Source organism: Mus caroli, unplaced genomic scaffold (assembly GCF_978045245.1).
Source record: "Mus caroli unplaced genomic scaffold, Mus_caroli_1 scaffold_11, whole genome shotgun sequence".
Lineage (NCBI taxonomy): Eukaryota > Metazoa > Chordata > Mammalia > Rodentia > Muridae > Mus > Mus caroli.
Genome location: NW_028227266.1, coordinates 37,542,406 through 37,567,570, shown reverse-complemented (window position 1 = coordinate 37,567,570; position 25,165 = coordinate 37,542,406). Strand labels below are relative to the sequence as shown.

Sequence of the window (25,165 nt, the reverse complement as noted above, 5' to 3'; positions counted from 1 at the left end):
AGTGGATCCTGGGTGGGAATTATCCTTAATGAAACTTCTCAAATCTCTGAAATTTTCAGGAATCAGAAATGACACAATTATCATGTGTGACCTAGAAGTAGCTCTAGATAATAAGAACATGACTTCTTTGGAGATGTTTTAAGAGCATAGAGGAAACATTCTACAGATGTTATTACCATCAATAGGACATCATAAGGAACTTGATGAATTTTTGTATTTTTGGAGACCACTTAGAGCTACTGATGACATGATATGAAGAGTTACCTTCCAGAATCATAATCTCAGTTTTATTATTGCATATTCAAGGGAAGCAATGGAAATTTAACTGGGTAAGGGAAATAATGGGAATTTATTTTTGTAAGACTCCTTATCTGTCCCTAATTTATTCAGGATAGATAATCATTTTAAAATATGAATCATTTTAAAATATTTCTGACTAACATGTGATTATTCAGAAAATAATTTTTACCAGTTTTGCTTTCTAGATTTGAATTTATATCATATATTCATATAGTAGTAAGATAATGCACTTCTGAATCTGCCATAGTTGGTTATGTGCTGGAGGTATACCATCAAATATTAGAAATATTTAAACATAAAAATTCTTGTTCTTGCTTTCAGTTTGCTTTAGAGGCTTGTGTACACTGAATTAATTCCTGTTTAGCAGAATGTGTCTCATTCTCACTAGTTCTTTTTTGGGGGGTGGGGGTGGGGTGGGAGCTATCTTACTAATCAAGATATCACTCTATGTCCTTTAAAATAGTTCTATAGACTTAGAAAAAAAGTCATATTTTGCATAGTTTACTTTTTAATAAAATTATTGTTTGGGATATCACAATGTTTGAAATCCTTAGAAATATATTTCATTAAAAAGAGTAATTTTATAGAATATGGAGATAATCAAGAATGCTGGGAAAATTCTATTTATTCTCCACTATAAGATAACTATGTCTTACATAAAAGGAAAAATTTTCAACATACATAGAACAGATTCACTCATAAGAAGACTTTGATAGTTTGACACACTGATTAGTGGGATGCATGCTATGAAAAGCTGATGGTTCTCTATATCCCATATAGATGTTGTCCTTCCAGTGTTCCATTGGCTAAAACTTGTCCTGCCCTTAGAGATTTTAAAAATAAACAGGAGTAAGTAGTCATAATCTCATATCATGTGGTGGCCATACTTAGCCAGCTGAACTGTTTGTCAGCCCTCTAAACAATAGTCTTAGTAAAGAAAAATCAGTTTTATTTACAGGAAAAAATTCTTTCAAGGAACTTATTTAGTGCAACTTTTACATCCTTATTCCTCAGGCTGTAGATCAAAGGATTAAGCATGGGCACAACAATGGTATAAAATACAGAGGACACTTTCCCTTGGTCCATAGAGCTGACTGATGATGGCTGCAGGTACATGAATGCAAGGGAACCAAAGAAGATAGCAACTGCTGATATGTGTGAGCTGCAGGTGCTGAAGGCTTTGGACCTGCCTTCAGTGGATTTAATCCGGAGGATGCTGGCAATGATGAAGATGTAAGAGCTTAGAATTGTCAGAGTTGGAAAAAAGATATTGAAAACACTGAAGCACAAAACTAATACTTCATTAATAAAAGTATCAGAACAAGAGAGTTTGAGGAGTGGGGAAAGATCACAGAAGTAATGATTTATTACATTGGCCTTACAGAAATCTACTTTTAACATGAAGACTGTTTGAATTGTGGCACCAATCAAAGCCATACTGTATACTGCAAATATCATTGAGGAACAGACTTGAAAGGACATTACAGCATTGTAAAGCAAGGGCTTACAAATGGCAACATAGCGGTCATATGCCATTACAGCCAACATCTGACACTCTGCAATAGCAAAAGTAGCAAAAAAGCATAACTGTGTCATGCATTCAGGGTAGGAAATGATGTTCTTCACTGTCACAAAGTTCACCAACATTTTGGGAATAATGACATTGGACTGGCAGAGGTCAATGAAAGACAGACTGCTGAGGAAATAATACATGGGTGTATGTAGTTGAGAACTGAATAGTATCAGGTTGATCATGCTGAGATTCCCCACCACTGTTACCACATAGATTCCTAGGAACAGGAAGAAGAGGGGCAGCTGCAGCCCCGGTTTATCTGTTAAACCAGCAAGATTGAACTCAGTTACTCCAGAATGATTTCCTTGGAACATTTTCTTCTGGGAGTTCTATATAGAAAGAGATAGGAAAAAGTGAGATCAGTATTTGTAGTTTTATATACTTTAAGTTGTAAATAGAACTCTGAAGGCTTAGATTTTTCTAAACCCACTTTATTTAGGGTTCTTGAACAGTTCAATTTCCCTTCTAGCTTACCATCCAGAGGTAGTGAAGAAAGAAGGTTACTAGGTTTTCCTTTTTTCTGGACCTGTTTAAAAGTAGTTCTTTGTGATGATTCCACACTTCATTATCAGTATACTGCAATCAAGTCAAATAGCAAATGTGAAACATGAATCAGCAGCAGGGTTTGATTCAACAGAAATTTCAAGTCTGCTAAATCTACATGTGTCAGTAGTATGAACTAGCCAGAATCAGCCACAATACCACAAGAAGCTCATTGGCACCTTTCTCTCTACAAAATGAAGACCATTGAAGCTTTGCACTGCCAGCACAGACTAGCAAAGTGTTTGTTGGCCAGTGAAGACCAGCCAAGCATTGCATGATGTAGCAACACAAGATCATCGTTTCAAGGTGTGTGGGGACCTATTAACAGTCCTTCTAAACATCACACACACTTTCATCTGTTTTCAATAAAACATTACATGCTTGCTCACAAGACAGCTTCTAGAAAAATATCATATGACACCCTGAGTTTTTAAAGAAACCAGAAATTTTCACTTTAGAACTCAAGCTTGTATTTTGCAAGGCATCTTCTATTTTAATTAACTAAGATATTAGGCCTATCAACACATGGAACTGTAGCCTCCCTCAGCCCTGAAGTAGGCTGATCCAGACTTTGACCTTGCTGCCACTAAGAAGGAGATTACCTAGGGTGGAGCCTTCTGACCTAAATGGCTCTTTTGTTCTGTCACCTGCCACTGCTCTCTCCAAGACACTGCTACCTGCTTAGAAGCCCCTGAGATATTCTGGAGGATATTCTGCACATCTAAAAGCTGGCTCCAGACACCAAGAATGGACTGGTGGGGGATTGGCCTTCCCCCTTATACACACACTCTCTTAGTAAACCGGTGAGCCTTGAACAGAATCCTGTCTTGGTCTCCATTAATCTCTCACCATCTAAATCTCTTTCATCCCCAGCCTGCCTCCCAGGTGTACTCTGTTCAAATAGGCCACAGGCTGGCATACAACATGGAACTTATAGTTAAATATAAGTTACATCTGTCCCTGAATATAATTTTTGCTATGAGAATGTTAGTACTCAGTCTTCTAAGGACTCCTCATGACTTATTTGACATTCCCTGAATCATGGTACCAAATTTTTTTTTCTATGTTATAGTAAGAGCAGCATCCACACAAAGAAAAATGACCACCACCCACATGCACAACCTTTGCAATACTTAATGTTCATAACCTATAGCCTTTCTCCATAGGCAATCAATAGTATAAGCTGTCCTTTAACTAACATTATAGTAGAGCTTTAAATTAGGGCAATAAAATGAGAACATAAAATCAAAAGCCAAAGTACGGCATGAGAAGTCAGGAAATTGTCAATCTATAAAAATATTACATATATAAATCATTGAACTTATGTGTTTCCTAACAATTCAGTGTAAGAAGAATATTTTTCCAACAAATGGGCAATTAGATGAAGTTATATGTTAATACTTGATATCCAACTTTCCATACAATGAGAAAATTAATGAAAAATGGATACTATAATATTTAGTATAATATCTAAAAATAACATTTGAAGAAATAACTAGGTAGAATTTCATGCCCGTGAAATTGGTGTGGATAAGACATCACAATCAAATGTTATGGAAAAAAATTGAACATAATTAAAATTAATAGTAATTTGTTCCTTAAAAGACACCATAGATAGATGAAAATAACACATCTGAAGGAAAGTATCTTAAGGAGAACAATTAATAGAACTAAAGGGATGTTATATTCTAATGGTTACAAGACAAATAATCTAGTTAAAAATTGCTAGATAATTTAAAAAATCAACCTTCCATTGGAGAAAGATAAGTAACTATTAAATACCTGAAAATATGTGTACCATAATTAGTTAATAGGGACATTTAAGTAAAAAATCACAGTGCAACAAAATTTCACATTGATTGGCAGGGTTATGATAAAATGGTAACTGCTCAGAAGGATGCAAGGAATTTACAGTCTCATATTACTGGTGAGGATGTAGAATAGTGCAGAATTTTCAGAAAACTGTTGGAAAACACTCCAAAATGTAAAACATACAGTTATTGCAGGTCCATGGAATTTCAATACTTGAGACATATCTACAAGAATAGAAAACACACTGACACAAAAAGTCATACAAAAGAACCTGGAGTAGCACTGCTTACAACATGCAATGCTGGATGGAAGGGACTTACTGCTCATACTTGATTTCTTCTAATTCTGCAGGTGGTTATCTCCTATTCCAGAAAGCATTCCCATTCTGGACCAATTCTGTAGTTTTCTAGAAAAGCTTAAGAATGTCTAGAGATTGGTATTGCTAACTTAAAGTCAAACTCAGAAGTGGTAGTAGTAGTTTCTGTGAAATATGCTTTATTTATTTAAGCAAATCTAGTTTTGTTTCTTTTAAGATAAGGTTGGCTGCTTAAACAAGAGCTGAGTAAGGAAAACATCAATGGACATGCTACAGTGGACGAGAAAGGCCTATGAGGCTTCAACTCTACACAGAGCCATGAGGGGCAACTAAAGGATCCTGAGATTGGGAGAAATAGTTTTCCTCAGGGAAGAGCACACACTTAGTATAAATGATATAATTAATATTACAAAAGGAAATGATTAGAGATTCTATAATATAATATTATATAATTATACATAAAATCATAGTTATAAAATATAAATATAAATTTATAAATTGATATATTATATTATATAGACTATATAATATAATATAGACTATAATATAATATATCAATATAATGACTATATAATATTATATAGACTATAATATAATATATCAAAATTAAAAGAAATAAAAAGATAATGGGTGTTATGTTCATATAGTTATTCTGTGTTACCTGAATTACATGTGTTGGAAATTTATTCCTCAGAATAGAACATACCCAACACCCAATTGTCTGCCCTGAAAATACATATACAAGTAACATTATACAGCCTGGTCAGGTAGTGTTTAGGAATATAAATGTTTATAGATATACATAATATAGGAATTAATGAAAGAAGAAGCCATGAATTTGAATTTATTTATTTTAAATTTATTTAATTTGGGTAGGAGAAATGGCTCAGTGGTTAAGAGCACAGGTTCTTTTACTAGAGGTCCTGAGTTCAGTTCCCAGCAATCACATTGTGGCTATCCACAATCTGTAATGGGATCAGATGCTCTCTTCTAGTTTACTCCCATACATAAATTAAATAAATCTAATATTTTTTTTTGAGATTCTAATATAATTACATTATTTCCTATTTTCCATTCCTCCTGCCAAGTCTCTCAATACAACCTTCCTTGCTCTCTTTGAAATAAGGCTTCCTTTGACATTAATTGTTGCTACACAAACACACACACACACTCACACTCACACACACACACACACACACAGAAGTATATATTTCCACATATATGTCCATATAATTAGCCTCCATTTTATTAATATTAGAAAGGAATATGTTATAAGAAAAATGCCAAAATATAAAGGAAATTTTTCTCATTAAGCTTTGAGTACATAATTCTATGTGACAAAATTTAGATAGTATACTATATATAGCATTTCATAGCTTAGTTCTTCTGTCATTACTATGGCTCTATATTCACGGAACAAGTACAGCCACTGTACTCTGTAAATCATTATAACATTCTCTATATATGGGTTTAACAATCATAGTCACCTTATACAAACAGAATCATTTAGTAATATTTTATTTTGTGACTGGCTTGTTTCACATAACAGGTTCATCCACAGTTTTTAAAAATGAAAAGAATGTAGTGATGACTGGGAATCATTGAGAACCAAGTAAAGTGCATCTAGAAATTTGGTTTTAGTATTATTATCTGATAGATTATAAAATTAATACACATGTTAGCATAGAAAACCATGCTAAGTCACTGCATCTAAAAATAATTCCCCCATCTTCTTTTATTCTTATTTGTTCTCCACTCATACTGACTGATCCCCAGGTTATTGTGATAGTTTTTGCTAAACCTGCTGAACTAATCTTGTACAACTGATGGGTATGATTTGTAAATAAAGATAAAAATAATAACCTATAGTTATATATGCTTAAGGAATATGTAAGATTATTCAGATATTGAGTATTCTTAACTAATTATTTCCCTAAATCATATATTTTAATTATCATAATATATATATTACAAACATACATACTATACCTTATCAGTTATGCACATTATGAAATTTGTAAAAAATTACAATAAATAATTCCCTGATTATAATTATTCAAGTGATATTGTTTGGGTGTGAATGTGGACTGATGAAAATTTATTAACCATAAGCATATGCTATAGACATAAACCATAGAGAAATGCATGATAAAAAGTACTTGCTCACTAAGTTATAATCTATAAGGAGAGAGAAAATTAATCTATGAGATGCATATTATGACTTAGCAGATCTACAGGAGCACAGCTGTTATGGTGCTTAGTCCAGAATGGGTTTTCAAGAGAAATATGGGTATTGAAGGATAAAAAGAAATAAGCACAATATTAATAATTTTGGATTGTAAAACATCAAAATATACTTTCTAATTGTTTTTAAGAGAAATAATGAAAAATGAGGTAATAGAAATCCATATTGTTTTATATGATAATTTAATCTTATAAATATTATAGTTTATTATACAGTTTATACACTGAAGCTATTTGTAAAAACTGTAGAATTATTGAACAGTAACTTACAACTATTATCTATATGACCTATAATAATATTACTTTTTTATAATAAGAATTGCCTTTTTAATATCACCTTAGTGGAAAGAGCTATAGTCACTGAAATTTATAGTGTAATAACAAAATTCTATCCAAGCATGAAAAAATCCTGGGATAAATTTGATTCTCAAACATGAATGATATTTTCAGCTTTCAGTAGAAAATTTCTATAATATCTGAAAAGTAGAGATCATGAAGGTCGTCTGATAAATGAAAGTTAGGCCCTCACCTTTCCTCTACATGGAGTCTTCCATCCCAGTTACATGAGTTCAAGATAGAGTGCTCCTTAGATGAAATACCTCTTCATGTTTTTGGTGCAAGTAACTCAAAATATAATCTTCTGACTTATTTTTCTTTGAGGGATCAGAACAGAATTCTGAGTAGTTTATATTCTATATTCATACTATATAAATCCAGTGCCATGATTCCTCTCAAGTCTTTCAGAGGGACTTATTAAAATGATATTATTTTTCTAGAAACTTTTGAAAATGCAAGAGGCATCTCAAAAATGTTTAAAAGGAAACACCCTGAGAATTTCTTTCCATTGGGGTTGAGATGCTCAGTGGAAACAACAATTGAGGTTCCCACTGTCTCATACTTTCATTTTTTTTCCCTTGAGTATAATTCTTTGTGTCTGAAAATCATTTCAATTATTGTATTTGGTTCATAAACTCATGGCATGGTGAAGGATGCCTCCATGAGAAGTTCCCATCTGAAAATAATCTCTGAAATATATGAGGTCATTTTCTGTGCTCCCCCTTTTAATTACTATTTAGGAAAAATGTTTTATATTCATTATCAAAGTTATCTCTCATGTGTTCCTTTATTATTTCAAGAGTAATAAAGTTTCATAGAAGCGGCTAGAGATTAACATCTTTTTTTTTTTTTTTTTGGAAATGTAGAGGATTTTATTTGGAAGTTTTTCCTACAATACAATACAATACAATACAATACAATACAATACAATACAATACAATACAGGAAAACTTTAACCAAAACACAGATATGAGTGAGATGAAATTATCTCATCATCAGTCAAGTATAGGAAACAAAATTCAGGCATTTTAAAACATAAGTATAAGAAAAAGTATTTTTTTTTAACATTTGATATGAAATTGTATTGTTTCATTTTATTTGAAAACATATATTCATCTGTAATATCAAAACAAATTTTTTTTCTGGTTTTTATTAATTTTTTTATTACATATTTTCCTCAATTACATTTCCAATGCTATCCCAAAAGTCCCCCATACCCACCCCCCCCACTTCCCTACCCACCCATTCCCATTCTTTTGGCCCTGGCATTCCCCTGTATTGGGGCATATAAAGTTTGCAAGTCCAATGGGCCTCTCTTTCCAGTTATGGCCGACTAGGCCATCTTTCGATACATATGCAGCTAGAGACAAGAGCTCCGGGGTACTGGTTAGTTCATCATGTTGCTCCAACTATAGGGTTGCAGATCCCTTTAGCTCCTTGGGTACTTTCTCTAGCTTCTCCATTGGGAGCCCTGTGATCCATCCAATAGCTGACAGTGAGCATCCACTTCTGTGTTTGTTTGGCCCCGGCATAGTTTCACAAGAGAGAGCTATATCTGGGTCCTTTCAGCAAAATCTTGCTAGTGTATGCAATGGTGTCAGCGTTTGGAAGCTGATTATCAGATGGATCCCTGGATATGGCAGTCTCTAGATGGTCCATCCTTTCATCACAGCTCCAAACTTTGTCTCTGTAACTCCTTCCATGGGTGTTTTGTTCCCACTTCTAAGAAGGGGCACAGTGCACACTTTGGTCTTCATTCTTCTTGAGTTTCATGCGTTTAGCAAATTGTATCTTATATCTTGGGTATCCTAAGTTTTGGGGCTAATATCCACTTATCAGTGAATACATATTGTGTGAGTTCCTTTGTGATTGTGTTACCTCACTCAAGATGATGCCCTCCAGGTCCATCCATTTGGCTAGGAATTTCATGAACATCTTTACCTTAGTAAATTTGGCAATAAGTAGAGATCGAAGAAATATAGGCAAAATAAATGTTGCAATTTCTTAATTAATATATTTGTTAAAGGTACAATTTTACATAAGGGTGCAGGGAGAAAATTCTGGTGCCATGATAAGAAAGAGATGAAATGGACCAGCAAATATATTGGGGGATGTATGATGGTTACTCCTTTCCTTTTTTCTTCTCTGTCTCTGTCTCTGTCTCTGTCTCTGTCTGTCTCTCAATGTGGAAGCTAAAGGCGAGCAGTGGAAAGTTCTAAACTAACACATCTGGTACTCATTCAGAGTAGAACATAGTATATTAATGTTTTCTTTTTTAGCCTCCAATTAATTTAAATTTGCAAATTACAGTTAAGTAATTATATATCTCTATCTATATATATACATACATATATGTGCAAGTACCTCATATGTATGTATGTATGTATATATATATATGTATGTATATATATATGTATGTATATATGTGTATGTATATATATGTCTGTAGCGAATTAGGATGAACACATGAGTATTTGTTTAGTGTGTTTAGTGAATAGAATCAGGGACTCCAAAGTAGCAATGAGCAAAACAAACTTCCATGAGTATAGCATGTTTTTAATTCTGTTATTCAATAAATATATCCAGAGTTGATAGGGAATGTGGTTAATATTATTTCTGAGATGAAAATTAGAGATGTTTAGAACACTTTCAGTGCCAGGAAAGAACGGAGTGTTAAATTTCTGAGAGTACAAATAAGTATACATGCTTGACCAAAGAGGATTTCAAATTCACACATCTGAAGCTAATAAAACAAAAAAAGTAATGTGAAAGTTTACAAAAAGATATAAATTAAAATAGAAATAAAGTCTGTGAGTCTACATTCATTTAAATATGTGATTAAACAAACAAAGTTAAGACTCAAAATTATAGCACACAATTCTGAGAAAATGTATTGAATTCATCCTTCAGATTAATGGAGTACAATCTGTTTCTTCCTTAAGAGTGGGTTTCACTTGATACCTTTGAAGAGGTGAGCTCAGGAACTTTGTAAAATTCCACCAGACCCTTCCCCTCCATAAGGGAGGAGCTAATTACATTCCTCAGACCAAAGTGTGTGGGGGGACCAACCATCAGTCACCTGATGTGTCGGGGAGGCCCAGAGCACATAGACACTATTGGCTATTGGCCACCATGACTATTGGCCACCTACAGTCAAGAGAAGTTCTTGACACCTCATTCCCTAAAGACCAATCAGTTTAAAAGTCACACTGTTCTGCAAATCACATTTTGCCTAATGGCTGCTGTTCTGAAAACTGTATTTAAAATCACCAAACATGCTGCATGGGTGGTCATTCTCTCTCCCTTAGTGAGCAGGGTGACTCCAGCATGCGTGAACAATAAAACTCTTACTGCTTTTGCATTGATTCAATAAAAACTGCATAGTATTGGTATATAAAAAGACAGGCTGACCAATCGATAAAGACCCTGAAGTAAACCCACACACCTATGGACACTTGATATTTTACAAAGAAGCCAAAACCATACAATGGAAAAGGGAGAGCCTCGTTAACAAATGGTGTTGGTCTACCTGGATGTCTGCATGCTGAAGAATGCAAATAGACACATATTTATCACTCTGCAACAAAACAAAACAAAACAAAAACCCTCAAGTACAAGTGGATCAAAGAATGAATATAAAACCAGGTACATCGAAACCAAGAATAGAAATTGAGAAATAGCCTTGAGCTTATAGTTATAGGCATCAACTTTCTGAATAGAACAACAATGGTTCAGGCTCTAAGATAAACAATAGATAAATGGGACATCTCATGAAACTGAAAAGCTTTGGTAAGCCAAAGGACACTGTCAATGGGAGAACATGGCAGTCTACAGATTGGGAAAGGCTCTTCATGTACCCTATACAACAGAGGGATAATACTAACTAAAAATTTATAATGAACTCAATATATTAGACACCAAGAATGTTAATAAGCAAATTTAAAAAATGGGTTACAGAGCCCAAAAGAGAATTCATAACAAAGGAATATAAAATGGCTGAGAAGCACTTAAAAAAATGTTCAAAACTCTTAGCCATCAGGGAAATGCAAAACAAAATGACTGAGATTCCATCATATAACCATCAGAATGGCCAAGACCAAAAACTCAAGTGATAGCACATGCTGGTGAGGATATGGAGCAAGGATAACACTTTATTGCTGGGGGCGGGAGAGTTCAAATATGTACAAATATGGTGTCTTCTGTGTGGTTATTTTTGTTTGTTTGTTTGTTTTAATTTTCTTTATCTTTTTTTTGTCCAGTAGTAAGCCTTCTGATAGTTCCTCATCCCATTCCTCCTCCCCTGTCTTCAAGAGGGGCTCCACCCCCAAACCCACCAAACCCTGCCAGACCTCACCACTCCATGGGACCTAAAGTCTCTCCAGGGTTAGGTGTCTCTTCTCTCACTGAGGCCAGTCCAGGCAGTCCTCTTCTGTATATATGTCAGGAGCCTCAGACCAGATAATGTATGCTGCCTGGTTGGTGTCTCAGTGTCTCAGAGGTCTCAGGGGTCCAGGTTAGTTGAGACTTCTGGTCTTCCTATGTGGTCACCCTCCTCTTCAACTTTTTTCAGCCTACCCCTAATTAAGCCTCAGGGGCCCCCAACTTCAGTACATTGGTTGGGTCTAAGTATCTGCATCTGTCTCAGTCAGCTGCTTGTTGAGAGGACAACCATGTTAGGCTCCTGTCAAGAAGCACACCATAGCATCAGTAATAGTGTCAGGCCTTTGAGACTCCCCTTGAGCTGAATCCCAATTTGGGCCTGTCACTGCATCTCCTTTCCTCCAGTCTCTTCTCCTCTTTTGTCCCTGCAGGTCTTTTAGACAAGAACAAATCCGGGTCAGAGCTTCTGATTGTGGGATGGCAACCCCATTCCTCCACTTGATGCCCTGCCTTTCTACTGGAGGTGGGCTCTACAAGTTCCCTCTCCCCACTGTTGAACATTTCATCTAAGGTTCCTCCCTTTGAGTCATGAGAGTCCTTTCACCTCCCAAGTCTCTGGCACATTCTAGAGCCTCCCCACCACCTCCTACCTCCCGAGGTTGCCTGCTTATGTTCTTTCTGCTGGCTCTCAGGGCTTCACTCCCATTTCACACCCCAATACCTGATCATGTTCCCTTTTCCCTTCTCTGTCCCCTCTCTCACCTGTGTCCCTCCCTCCCTCTGCTCCCCATGATTCCTTTCTTCTCCCTTCCAAGTGGAATTGAGGCATCATTTTGAGGACATCCATCACACATTCCACATGATTCCAGTTCATAACTTAGGAGAATTTAAGTTATTTAAAATGAACGTTACATAAAACAAAAGAATAAATGAATAAAATGATTGTAGATAGAGTAAAATATAAAATTCTGTTTCATTTGAAGTTTATTCCCATGTCCATTCCTTTGTCCCCAGTCTGATTTAATTTTTCATACTGGGAAATGTGCTCAAGTCTTTGCACATCTTAAGAAACTGTTTTACGTTTGCCTTTCAGAAGCTTTGCAATTTTATGAGGTCCCATTTGTCTACTGTTGATCTTACAGCATAAGCCATTGGTGTTTTGTTCAGGAAATTTTCCTCTGTGCCCAGGTGTTTGAGGTCTTTCTCTATTTTCTTCTCTAAAAGCTTCAGTATATCTGGTTTTATGTGGAGGTCCTTGATCCACTTGGGTTTGAGCTTTGTACAAGGAGATAAAAATGAATCAATTTGCATTCTTCTACATGCTGACTGCAGTTGAACCAGCACCATTCGTTGAAAATGCTGTCTTTTTTCCACTGGATGGTTTTAGCTCCTTTGTCAAAGATCAGGTGACTACAGGTGTGTGGGTCCATTTCTGGGTATTCAATTTTATTCCATTTATCTACCTGCCTTTCTCTATAACAAGACCATACAGTTTGGTATTTTTTTGTTATCATTATTGCTCTGTAATACAGCTTGAGGTCAGTGATGGTGAGTCCAGTTCTTTTATTGTTTGAATAGTTTTTGTAATCCTGAGGTTGTTATGCCAAATATAATTCTCAAATTGCGTTCTAACTTTATGAACAGCAATCAACAGATTGGGAAAAGATCTTTACCAATCCTACATCTGATAGAGGGCTAATATCCAATATATACAAAGAACTCAAGAGGTTAGAATTCAGAGAATCAAATAACCCTATTAAAAATGGGGTACAGAGCTAAACAAAGAATTCTCAACTGAGGAATACTAAATGGCCTAGAAGCACCTAAAGAAATGTTCAACAGCCTTAGTCATCAAGGAAATGTAAATTAAAACAACCCTGAGATTCCACCTCATAATAGTCAGAATAGCTAAGATCAAAAGCTCAGGTTATGGCAGATGCTGGCAAGGGTGTGGAAAAAGAGGAACACTCCTTCATTGCTGGTGGAGTTGCAAACTGGTACAACCACTGTGAAAATCAGTCTGGTGGTTCCTCAGAAAATTGGACATAGTACTACCTGAAGACCCAGCTAAATCACGCCTGGGCATATACCAAAATGATGCTCCAAAATATAACAAGGACACATGCTCCACTATGTCCATACCAACTTTAAATATATTTATTTATTTATTTATTTATTTATTTATTTATTTATTTATTAGGTATTTTCTTCATTTACATTTTAAATGCTATCCCAAAAGTCCCCCAGACCCTCCCCCCGACACCCCTACCAACCCACTCCCACTTCTTGGTCCTGGTGTTCCCCCATACTGAGGCATATAAAATTTGCAAAACCAAGGGGCCTCTCTTTCCAATGATGGCCGACTTGGCCATCCTCTGATACATATGAAGCTAGAGACACGAGCTCCGGGGGTACTGGTTAGTTCATATTGTTCCACCTATAGTGTTGAACCTTATTTATAATAGCCAGAGCTGGAAAGAACCCAGATGTCCTTCAACAGAGGAATGGATACAGACAATGCAGTATACTTACAAAATGAAGTACTACTCAGCTATTAAAAACAATGACTTCATGAAAATCTTAGCCAAATGGATGGAACTAGAAAATATTATCCTAAGTGAGGTAACCCAGTCACAAAAAAACACATGTGGTATGCACTCACTGATAAGTGGATACTAACCCAAAAGCTCAGAATACCCAAAATACAATTCACAGGCCACATGTAGCTCAATAGGAAGGAACCAAAGTGGATGCTTCAGTCCTTCTTAGAAGGGGAAATAAAATATTCATGGGAGGAAATACTGAGACAAAGTGTAGAGCAGAGTCTGAAGGAAATGCCATCCAGAGACTGCCCCACCTGAGGGTCTAACCTATATATAGTCACCAAACCCATTCACTATTGTAGATGCCAAGAAGTGCTTGCTGTCAGGAGCCTGATATAGCTGTCTCCTGAGAGGCTCTTCCAGAGCCTGACAAATACAAAGTCAGATGTTTGCAATGAACCATTGGACTGATCATGAGGTCCCCAATGGAGGAGTTTGAGAAAGGACTGAAGGAGCTAAAGGGGTTTTCAAGCCAATAGGAAGAACAACAATATCAACCAACCAGACCCTCCAAAGCTCCCAGGGATTAAAACACCAACCAAAGAGTATACATGGAGGGACCCATAGCTTCAGCTGTGTGTGTAGCAGAGAATGACCTTATTGGTCATCCATGGGTGGAGAGGCCCTTGGTCCTGTAAAGGCTGGATGCCCCAGTGTATGGGAATGCCAGAGCGGGGAGGCAGGAGGAGTGATGGGATAGGGGGTTTCTGGAGGGGAAACCAGGAAAGGGGATAACATTTGAAATGTACATAAAGAAAATATTCAATAAAACAAAAGAAAAAAAAAACTGTTTTATGACTGATATTCACCCCTAACCTCATTGATTGACATTAGATCAGCTTTAATTCATAGAAAGATTCTTTTACCTTCAACTGAGTAAACTCACTATGATTTCTTCCCCTCTGCTTTTTCTGCTTCCTCTCTTTCCCATCCCCTATCTCTTTGAAATAGGTTTTTTCTGTGTAATACCCGGGCTGTCCTGAAACTCACTTTTTAAGGCAGGTTGACCTTGAACGCATAGCAATATACCTACCTCTATCTCCCAAACTCACCATGATTTCTGTAACATTTATTTACATGGTGGTATACAACTAGGCTTGAGTGTAAAAATAAGCTGTTTTTACCACATTTAAAATATGTCATTATTTATTTAGCACGTGTGTGTACATGTGTGTACATGTGTGTGTGTATGTTTGTTACCCTTACAGAATTATATCTAAGAGTATATTATATGTATATGAATGTATGCATGCTAAGGTCTGCACATAGAGGTCAGAAGGCAACCTTTCATATATTGGGAATATTTTACAGCAGAAATATGACATTTTTATTCCTTCCACTTATTTTTGCATTTTTATTTATTACTTTATTCCATCACTGAGAAGGAAGCCGTTGTGAAAATCCTGTATGATTTTTGTAAGTAGATATTTTATTTTTTCTTGTGAAAATTTTACCAGAGGCAATAATATGTGGTAAGTTGGGAAGAGGCTATCCAATGGATACCAAGTTACAGTAAGATAGAAGCAAGGATCTTTGTGTTCAGTTGTAGAGTAGGATGAATAGAGATAATAATGACTAATCTGGAAGGAAATACCTAAAAAAAGATTTTAAAATACATAAATAGTAAACATTTGAGGTTGTAGATATATTTAATTTTATTTAAACATTGCACAGTATATACATGTATACTGTCATGTTGATAGGAGACACTTGTGCTGAGTACCAATTAAACCTACTTAAAGTTTATAACAATATGAAACTAAATAAATATGTAGACCTCTGCAAAATCAGTTGAGAAGAGACACATTCCAAAGTAGGGCGTAGTGGTTGAACATTATTGCAAAACAAACAAGCAAGCAATCACACAAACTGACAAATGAAACAAACCAACAACTCATACATATCAGGTCATGGAAAAGTACTTGAAATTCAAGAAATGAACAAATAAAAATTTGGGTTCATTCAAAAAAATGTGTCTAAGTCGGGCATGTGGCACACACCTTTAATCCCAGCACTCAGGAGGCAGAGGCAGGCAGATTTCTGAATTGGAAATGTAAATGAAGAAAATACCTAATTAAAAAAAAAAAAGAAAAGAGAAAAAACAAAAAACAAAAAACAAAACAACCCTATAATAATAAAGGAAATAGAAACAGTCATTAAGAATTTCCCAACCAAAAAAAATCCCAGGGCCAAATGGCTTTAGCACAGAATTTTAGCAGACTTTCAAAGAAGAGCTAAAACTCCTCAAACTGTTCCATAAAATAGAAACAGAAGGGACATTTCCTAATTCATTCTAAGATGCCACATAGAATGGTGATACCTTGATACCTAAACTATACAAAGACTCAACAAAGAAAGAGTATTTCATACCAATATCTCTTATGAACATTTATGCAAAAATTGTCAATAAATACTTGGAAACTGTATCCAGAAACAAATAAAAGACATCATCCACCATTATCAAGTAAAATTCATCCCAGGGAGGGATGGATGGTTTAATACATGAAAAGCCATCAAAGTGGTCCACCATGTAACCAAAATAGAAGAAAAACCATCATGTGATCGTCTCATTAGATGCTGAAAATACCTTTAACAAAATCCAATACCCTTCATGTTAAAGGTCTTCGAGTGATCAGGGATATAATGCACATACCTAAACATAATAAAAGTAATATATAGTAATCTAATAACCAACCTCAAATTAAATGGAGAGAAACATGAAGCAATTGTACTAAAATCAGGGACAAGACAAGCTGTCCATTCTCCCCCTATCTATTCAATAGAGTAGTTCAAGTTTTAGCTAGAGCAATAAAACAACTAAGGAATATCAACGGAATACAAATTGGAAAGGAAGAAATCCAAGTATTTTTATTAGCAGACTATATGATCGTATATATACACAACCCCAAATAACCCCAATATTTCTACAAGAGAACTCCTATAGTTGATAAACAGCTTCGGCAAAGTGGCTGGATATAAAATTAACTCAAAGAAATCAATACCCCCTTTATACAAATGATAAACAGGGCAAGAATTGAAATTAGGGAAACAAGACCCTTTACAATAGCCACAATAGTATGAAATATCTTGGTGTAATTCACCAAGCAAGTGAATGACCTATATGACAAGAACTTCAAATCAGCTTAGAAAGTAATTGAATAAGATATTAGAAGATTGAAAGATGTCCCATGTCGGGGTTGAGGTGGGGTAAATCTCTGGGAGGAGAAGTGGAGGGAGGATGGGAGGCAGGATTCTATCAGGGCACTGTGTGGGGGCAGCTATTTGGATGTAAAAAACAATAAACTTAAGGATAAAACTGAAATATCTATCCACTTCTGATCTGTACTATCATTGGCAGCATATTATAAGGAAGTTTAGCATTTACTTTGGATAATGGGATTTTCAATAAGGTTGAGAATTTACTTAAATATATATCAATTAGTAGAAAAAGACAGGCAAAATGAACGGATTTGGGATTAGATGCCCTGTTTAATTTAAGTATTTATTCTAATGTATGCCTGCATACTACAGATGACTCAAAGGTCCACATAAAAAATGAAATCAACTTTCATAAGAAGACAAAATAATTCACACGAGAGACAATGTTGACATATGTACCAATATTCAATAGATTACTCAAAAATATAATAATCATTAACAAGTTTGCCAGATCATCTTCTTTTCTTTAACAGTTTTTGTTACCAATATTATTTCTATCATTTTTAGGCAACACTGGAACTATTCAGGGAATTAAGATGAACACAAAGACAGAATAAAATACAGACAACACATTCCATTGGTTCCTGACTGATCACAAACAGTTACAACAAAAAGAGATCATAACTACAATCATATGGGTGATGCATTTGCCGACGGTTTGAATTTCCTTCAGTGAACTTAATGTGGATGGTTCTGACTATGATCACACTGTAAAAGCTTAGGGTTACCAGAGTCTAGGTAAGCATGCTAGGGATGTGTGTGTGCGTGTGTGTGTGTGTGTGTGTGTGTGCAGTAATGCATTGAAATATGTACTGAATGATAAGATTAATAGGGAAGGAATAAGAATAAAATAATAAAATAGGGTAAAGTCACAGATTATAGTCAACCACACCCAGTTTACATAATGAGTCCTAACCTTGAGCTAATGGACAAACAACATACTTCTCCCAAAACAGAGAAAGCAGGGCTGATGTGACATTCAGCATCAAGAAGCAAAAATTACATATAGGACAATGGAAATCGTGATTTTTTTATGAGTCCAGAGTGAAGGATTTTGTTATTTTTATTATACTAACAGAAATAAAAATGAAAATATAATAGAGTTTTTAAAGCATGTGCATAAATCATATAGATTACAGTGGATACTCAATTTGTATAGATGAGGTTTTCAATAGGCTTATATACATTCACACTTACCCAAACCAAACATCATTTTGAGTAGTATTATGGTCCAGTATCCCAATTTGACATACCCAATCACTTCTGCTAAAGACACCGACATGATTTTTTTCATTTTAAGTGGCGAATAACACTAAAACTTCCTCTGAGAATTACTGGGGTTATTATGTAAAGCATCCATTTGAAGTTCTGAGTGCAGATTATATTTTGCAAAAACCTCAAGGATGAATGTACTGCCTATTATTATTCTTGTCCTCTTAAGTGACCTCATCACTACCACTACCATCATTGGCATTATTATTAGAAAATAGAACTAGGACACCATAAGCCTCAAGAATTTTTCTATACACACTTTGGACCATGCAATGTATGTTCAAAGGCAATATACGTGAGGAAAATTGTGAAAAAAAAAACCACTGCACAGGAAAGCATGATTGATATTCTAAACTTTACAAAGTTGGGCTAACAAATCTTATACACAGGCAACATAATCACCTTTTTCTAATATGACTTCTCCATTCATGAATCTGCCACGTTCATCTGTTAAGAATTTTCTTTATGGAAGATTTGACATCCTTATTTCTCAGACTATAGATGAGTGGGTTCAGCATGGGAACAACAGTAGTGTAAAACACAGATGACACTTTCCCTTGGTTCATTGAACTTACTGAAGATGACTGTAACTATGTGAAAGCAGCAGAATCATAGAAGAGAGCAACAGCAGAGATGTGGGAACTGCAGGTGCTAAAGGCTTTTGACCTGCCCTCAGGGAAGCGAATACGGAGGATACTGACAATGATTAAGATGTAGGATATAAGGATGGTCAATGCAGGTGTCAAGATATTCAGTGCACTCAAGAAAAGAACCAAGAGTTCATTGATGTATATGCTGGAGCATGATAGCTCCAAGAGTGGGAAAAGATCGCAGAAATAGTGGTTAATTTTATTGGTCTTACAAAAAAACAATTTTAACATAAGTCCTGTGTGAACTGATGATCCAAGAATACGCAAAGTGTAAACTCCCACTGTGAACCAGAAGCAGACATGATGAGACATGACAACATTGTAAAGCAAAGGGTTACAGATGGCAACATAGCAGTCATATGCCATTTCAGCCAACATGTGACACTCTGCAATTGCAAAAAGAGAGAAAAAGTAGATCTGGTTCATGCATTCAGGGTAGGAGTTCTCCTCTGTCAAAAAGTTCAACAGCATTTTAGGAGTAATGACAGTGGAATGGCAGAGGTCAATTGCCGCAGACCCTGTGAAACGGTTTCAAGGAAACTCTCTTCCTAGGGTCTGGCACACTCTCCTTAATCCATATAAACCATAAAATCAATTTTCCGCTCCCACGTTAGTCTAATGTATGGATTCATGTGCGATCTATTTAGTATTACCTAATGTAATGCCTTTTAAGATTGAATTCTAACATAGCTAAAGTTTTTTCCCAGTGTTTCTAAGATCCCAGATAGCAGCAAGGAGCTTAACCTATTCAGTAACTAATTAAGCACTGCAATAAAACAATAAAGCACTAGCCATTAATTCAGTTGTCTGCAAAAAAGAGTCTGGGAATCTCACTGAGATAATAATATTTACTACAAACTACATTCCATGCAAGAGCAAGTTGATATACTATCCTGATAATGGGAATTTTCCAAACTAGATAAGAATTAACAAGGCCTAGAGAATTTCAGGGTCAGTGACATTACATTATTCTTGAAGCCTGTCAAGAGTTAAACCCCCTGGAGCAATTAACAATAAAGTGTGAAACTTTTGCCTGGCACAGGACTGATCCTAGGCAGGGTGATAATCTCTAAAGTAAACATTTATCTGGTTCTCTTTGTAGTCACTCCTCTTGCACCTGGAAAACTTCAATGTACCATGTCTGTTATGATTTGCAATTTTTGATATTCACTGTAATATAATTAGTCTAAGCTCGACCAGAAAATTACATTCAGATTCTGCACAACCTCTCCTGTGTATGTCTGTCACTCCGTCCTAAGCTTTGCCCACCTACTTTAGAGAACCGTTTCACGCAGGCACGGGACCCAGTGGGTCTGCGGCAGAATGGCGCCTTCGAACAGGGACATCAGAGTAGGTTAGTCTTTCTTTTTCTTTCTCTTTTCTTTCTATTCTTTATTTTCTCAGGCAAAGATAGGATCTCGTCGTGACCGTGCTGCAGACGGGCTGATACGTATATCAGTTAGAGACGAGTAAAATATATTATGGGGCAGTAAAAGTTAAAAGGGAAGGGATTGTTTCTGTTGGTCTTTAAGCACATTTCGTGCAAAAAATCAGTCCCTGGTTTCCAGAGGGGGGAAGCATGACATTAGAGATTAGAAGCGAGTAGGAAAGGATTTGAGGAAGTTCCATGAGGAAAATCTATCTAGGAATGCCCCTGACAATGCCTTTATATTGTGGCAACAAATGAGGGATCTATTGACTGAGAAAACAGACCTAGAATTCCTTGCAGAGGAAGCTCCTTCAGAGCCCTCTGATGATCAGAAACCTAATGCTGGTGAAAAGAATTCATACTGTTCAAGCAAAAAAAGGGAAAAGGCTAGAGAAAAGTGAATCAGAGACTATTCACAATGAAGATGATGATGAATGGGAAATTACTGAGGGAATGGCAAAATGTGAAATTAAGGAAAGAAGAGATTGTTCTCGTAAACACCCAGACAGTAGTGAGGAGGAGTCTTTAATTATGGCACCAGTCACCCACAGACGGGTACCAAAGCCACATCGGCTCTTGCTGCCGGTCGGTTTTAATGCTGCAGTGGCAGAGGCAAAAAGACAAGGAGACTTTACACTCACTTGCCCGGTAATTTGCAAAGAAGAAAGTGAGCCGCAATGGGAAACTTTGCCTTTAAAAACTCTTAAGGAATTACAGTCAGCAGTAAAAACACTGGGTCCTACTGCACCATATACTTTAAAGATTTTGGATGCAGTAGCTAGCCAGTGTCTCACCCCTTATGATTGGCACCAAATTGCAAAGACTACTCTTGCTCCCAGAGATTTCATTCTCTGGAGAACAGAGTATGAAGAAAGGGCCAGAAAGTTAGTTCAGGAAAGATCTTCATAGAGAAATGGAACTAAACCCACAGTGCCTATGCTTCTTGGGCAAAAAGACTATGCTGAACCAGCAGCACAACTGAAAAATTTAAAAGCAGTATTGGAGAAAATTAATCAGATAGCTGTATCTAGCTGGCAGAGTTTACCTCCACCTGGGGCTAAATCCACAGTCCTTTCAGGATTTAGACAAAAGCATGATGAATCTTATGAGAGTTATGTGGCTAGATTGGAAGAGGCAGTTTCTAGGATGCTTCCCCCCTCGGAAGAGACTGATATATTAATAAAACAATTGGCTTGGGAATACGTGAATACCTTGTGCCAAGACCTGAACAGACCAATCCATAAGACAAGTTCCCTACAAGATTATATTAAAGCATGTGTAGATGCCTCACTGGCTGTAATGCAGGAGATAGCTTACACCACAGCAAGGAAAAGGAAGAAACTCGGCACTACGTGTGGAATTACATGTTTCAGTTGCAAGAAACCGGGGCACCTGAGAAAAGATTGTAAGAATCTCTCAGGAAATAAGAAAAACGTTCCTTCGGGTCCCTGCCCACGATGTGGCAAAGGAAGACATTGGAAAAACGAGTGTAAATCAAAGTTTCACAAGGATGGTACTCCACTCACTAAAAAAAGCAGGTAAGACAAAAAACTAAAGGGGCAGTCTCTTAGCCCCATTCAGAAACTGTGGAGCTCATTATAGGACACAGCTCCAGTTATAAGAAAAAACTTCAAGTTGTGGATTCTGACACTTTAGGCTAAATTAAAAGTTATGGTTAAATTATGGTCAAAGTATAAAAAGAGACTTCATAAAAGTCAAAATATAGGTCACTTCTTACTGTTACCTTATTTACAATTTCCCAATCCTACATTGTGCTAAAATTCGTAGAAAAGGTTTATTTGAAAGTTAAGTCATCTCCTCAAACATGTATAATTCATTCTATAGATAATATTTTTGTTGGTTGCAGAAAATAGAGAACATCTTGCAGATGGCTATAAAATATTTGACTAAGTGTGGACTGATGATGGCTTCTAAAGGATTCAGCATGGTAAACTTTTAGGCTGTTTGAGACATTTAGTATATAGAGATTGTGTGTTTTCTCAAAAATTTGCCCTCAGATTAAATAAATTAGAAGTTTTGGATGCTTGCCAGAAGCTGATAGAAAATTTTGGATTTTAATCTTGGTTTAAAAACCTGCCTCTTACAAGCAGGAAAAGAAAGGAAGGGATAAAAGAAAGTGGATTTTAGAATTCTCCTAGGGACAGAGAGAAATCGGGGGATGCCCTGTTTTATTCTCTCTGGCCCCTACAGGAGAAATTCTCTACCCTTTATGTATTGTCTAATGTTTGGTGCACCAATCATGTCAATTCATGTATGTCTTTTGTTTCGTTGTCTGAGTGATTGTGTCGTTGTCTGAATGACTGTTTTTTGTTTCATGTTGAAAAAATAAAACAAAAATAAATGGTTAAAACTTTACCTGCTGATTCACTCTCAGTTTGCACAAAGGAGGCTGAGAGAGAGCCTTCACTTTAGCCAAAAATCAAGCATAGCAAGAGAAGTACTACTGAAAAACTTGTTTTTTAAAAGAAAAGGAGTCTGCAATCTTTTAGTTCTAAGGCAAATAAGCTAATAGTGGTTTTTCCTAAAAATTCTCTACAATTTTGCGATTATTGTGTTTAAGCAAATGACAAATTGCTTTTTTGTCTTATAGTATAGCTATAAAAGGTAAAATTCTTTGATTGCTCTAAAATTATAAGATTCATGTAGCCACTTCATTTGGTTTTTGATTGGTCTTAAAGGTATAAATATGATCTGCATATCTTAGTCATAGAGAATTGCCTTATAAGTTATTTGGTTATGATTAAAAGGATGTAACACTGGTTATAAAGTTAACTTAAAAATAGAAGCTTAAAAATAGAGTCATTTTCAAACAAAAGCACCTGGCATAAACCAGCCCAGAGAACTAGTCCTCTAAAGATACTTCTAAATTGAGATAACATTTTATGTAATTCTTATCCTAAAAGATAGACTTATCAAGATAAAATTTTAAAACAATGTCTCTTTAATGGAACATTAAAATTTAAACTGTCATACATTAATAAATTGGCAGCAAAATTTTGCAACTTGATAATGATGTTTTTAGTATTGATTTTAAGGAGAATAAATTGTTTAAAATTGAGTCTTGCTTTCCAAAAGTTATAGATATATTCTAATATTGCAACAAAAACTTAAAAATTATCGTTAAAATTGCCAGTGTCCCATTGACTGTAGTTTGCAGTTTGATCAAAAGCTTAAGATTTTTAACTCACCCATAATTAAGGTTATTACAAGAGTAATCATCTTATAAGAGTGCTAATGCTGCTCACTTTGGCCATTCAGCCATACAAAACAAGGCAAAGTTAACTAGATATATTCATCTTTGTACAGAAATTAGACCCTCACCCAATCAGTGGTTATGGCCTTACAGGACCATAAAAGGTCATAAAAATGTTTTAGGTATATGTCATCTTAAGAAAGACTGTCTGAAATCAGAGGCATGGACAGACAGTTAGATTGTTCTTCTGGAATCTGTCTTTATTGTAGGAGGACCAAGATGCTCAGATTAGAAAACATATACATTTGAGTTGATACAAAGCTTAAAGCAGGAACTTAGGAACTTAGTCTGCACAGGTGAGAGTGTGCACCACAGAGGCAGACAGCTTCTGGGTCCAGCGGGAGCCACAGAGCCAGCACCCTTTTGGGGCTGCAGACATCCGGCACCCTCCCAGCCAGAGGACAGTGGTCCGCCCTGCACGGGAGCCCTCTGCCTCAGGAGCAGAGAGTGCCATTTGGTTACTGGATTCCTCCGAGCTTTGGAACTTAGTCTGCACAGGTGAGAGTGTGCACCACAGAAGCTGACAGCTTCTGTGACCTGCCAAAGCAACACAGTATCTGGGAAAGGTCCTGTTTTGGGCCTTCTTCTTCGGCCAGGAGGAAGTCCAAACACCAGATATCTGTGCACCTTCCCTGTAAGAGGAGAGCTTGCCAGCTGAGAGTGCTCTAACCACTGAAACTCAGAGGAGAGATCTTGTCTCCCAGGTCTGCTGATAGATGTTAATCAGAATCACCAGAAGAAAAATCTCTAAACAGAGACAACTATAACAACTAACTCCAGAGATTACCAGATGTCGAAAGGTAAACGTAAGAATCTTAGTAACAGAAACCAAGACCACTCACCATCATCAGAACCCAGCACTCCCACTTTGCCCAGTCCAGGGCACCCCAACACACCCGAAAAGCTAGACCTGGATTTAAAAGCATATCTCATGATGATGGTAGAGGACATCAAGAAGGACTTTAATAACTCACGTAAGTAATTACAGGAGAAAATTGCTAAAGAGTTACAAGTCCTTAAAGAAAAACAGGATAACACAATCAAACAAGTAGAAGTCCTTAAAGAAAAACAGGAAAAGACAACCAAACAGGTAGAAGTCCTTAAAGAAAAACAGGACAACACATCCAAACAGGTGATGGAAATGAACAAAACCATACTAGACCTAAAAAGGGAAGTAGACACAATAAAGAAAACCCAAAATGATGCAACACTGG

The 25,165-nt window shown here is 36.2% G+C and overlaps 1 protein-coding gene and 1 pseudogene across 1 annotated transcript; both read right to left on the bottom strand.

Moving 5' to 3' along the window:
- Positions 1-1,248: 1,248 nt before the first annotated feature.
- On the bottom strand, positions 1,249-2,187 carry LOC110288576 (olfactory receptor 8G50-like). The gene has a single exon (XM_021154888.2). It carries the CDS (start codon positions 2,185-2,187, stop codon positions 1,249-1,251), a length of 939 nt encoding a protein of 312 aa, XP_021010547.1.
- A 16,854-nt stretch (positions 2,188-19,041) lies between these two features.
- LOC110288575 (olfactory receptor 8G3-like) lies at positions 19,042-20,330 on the bottom strand (annotated as a pseudogene).
- Positions 20,331-25,165: the final 4,835 nt, after the last annotated feature.

Bases quoted from the DNA above. Each gene is read 5' to 3' on its own strand.
- LOC110288576 (XM_021154888.2), bottom strand. From the start codon at position 2,187: ATGTTCCAAGGAAATCATTCTGGAGTAACTGAGTTCAATCTTGCTGGT.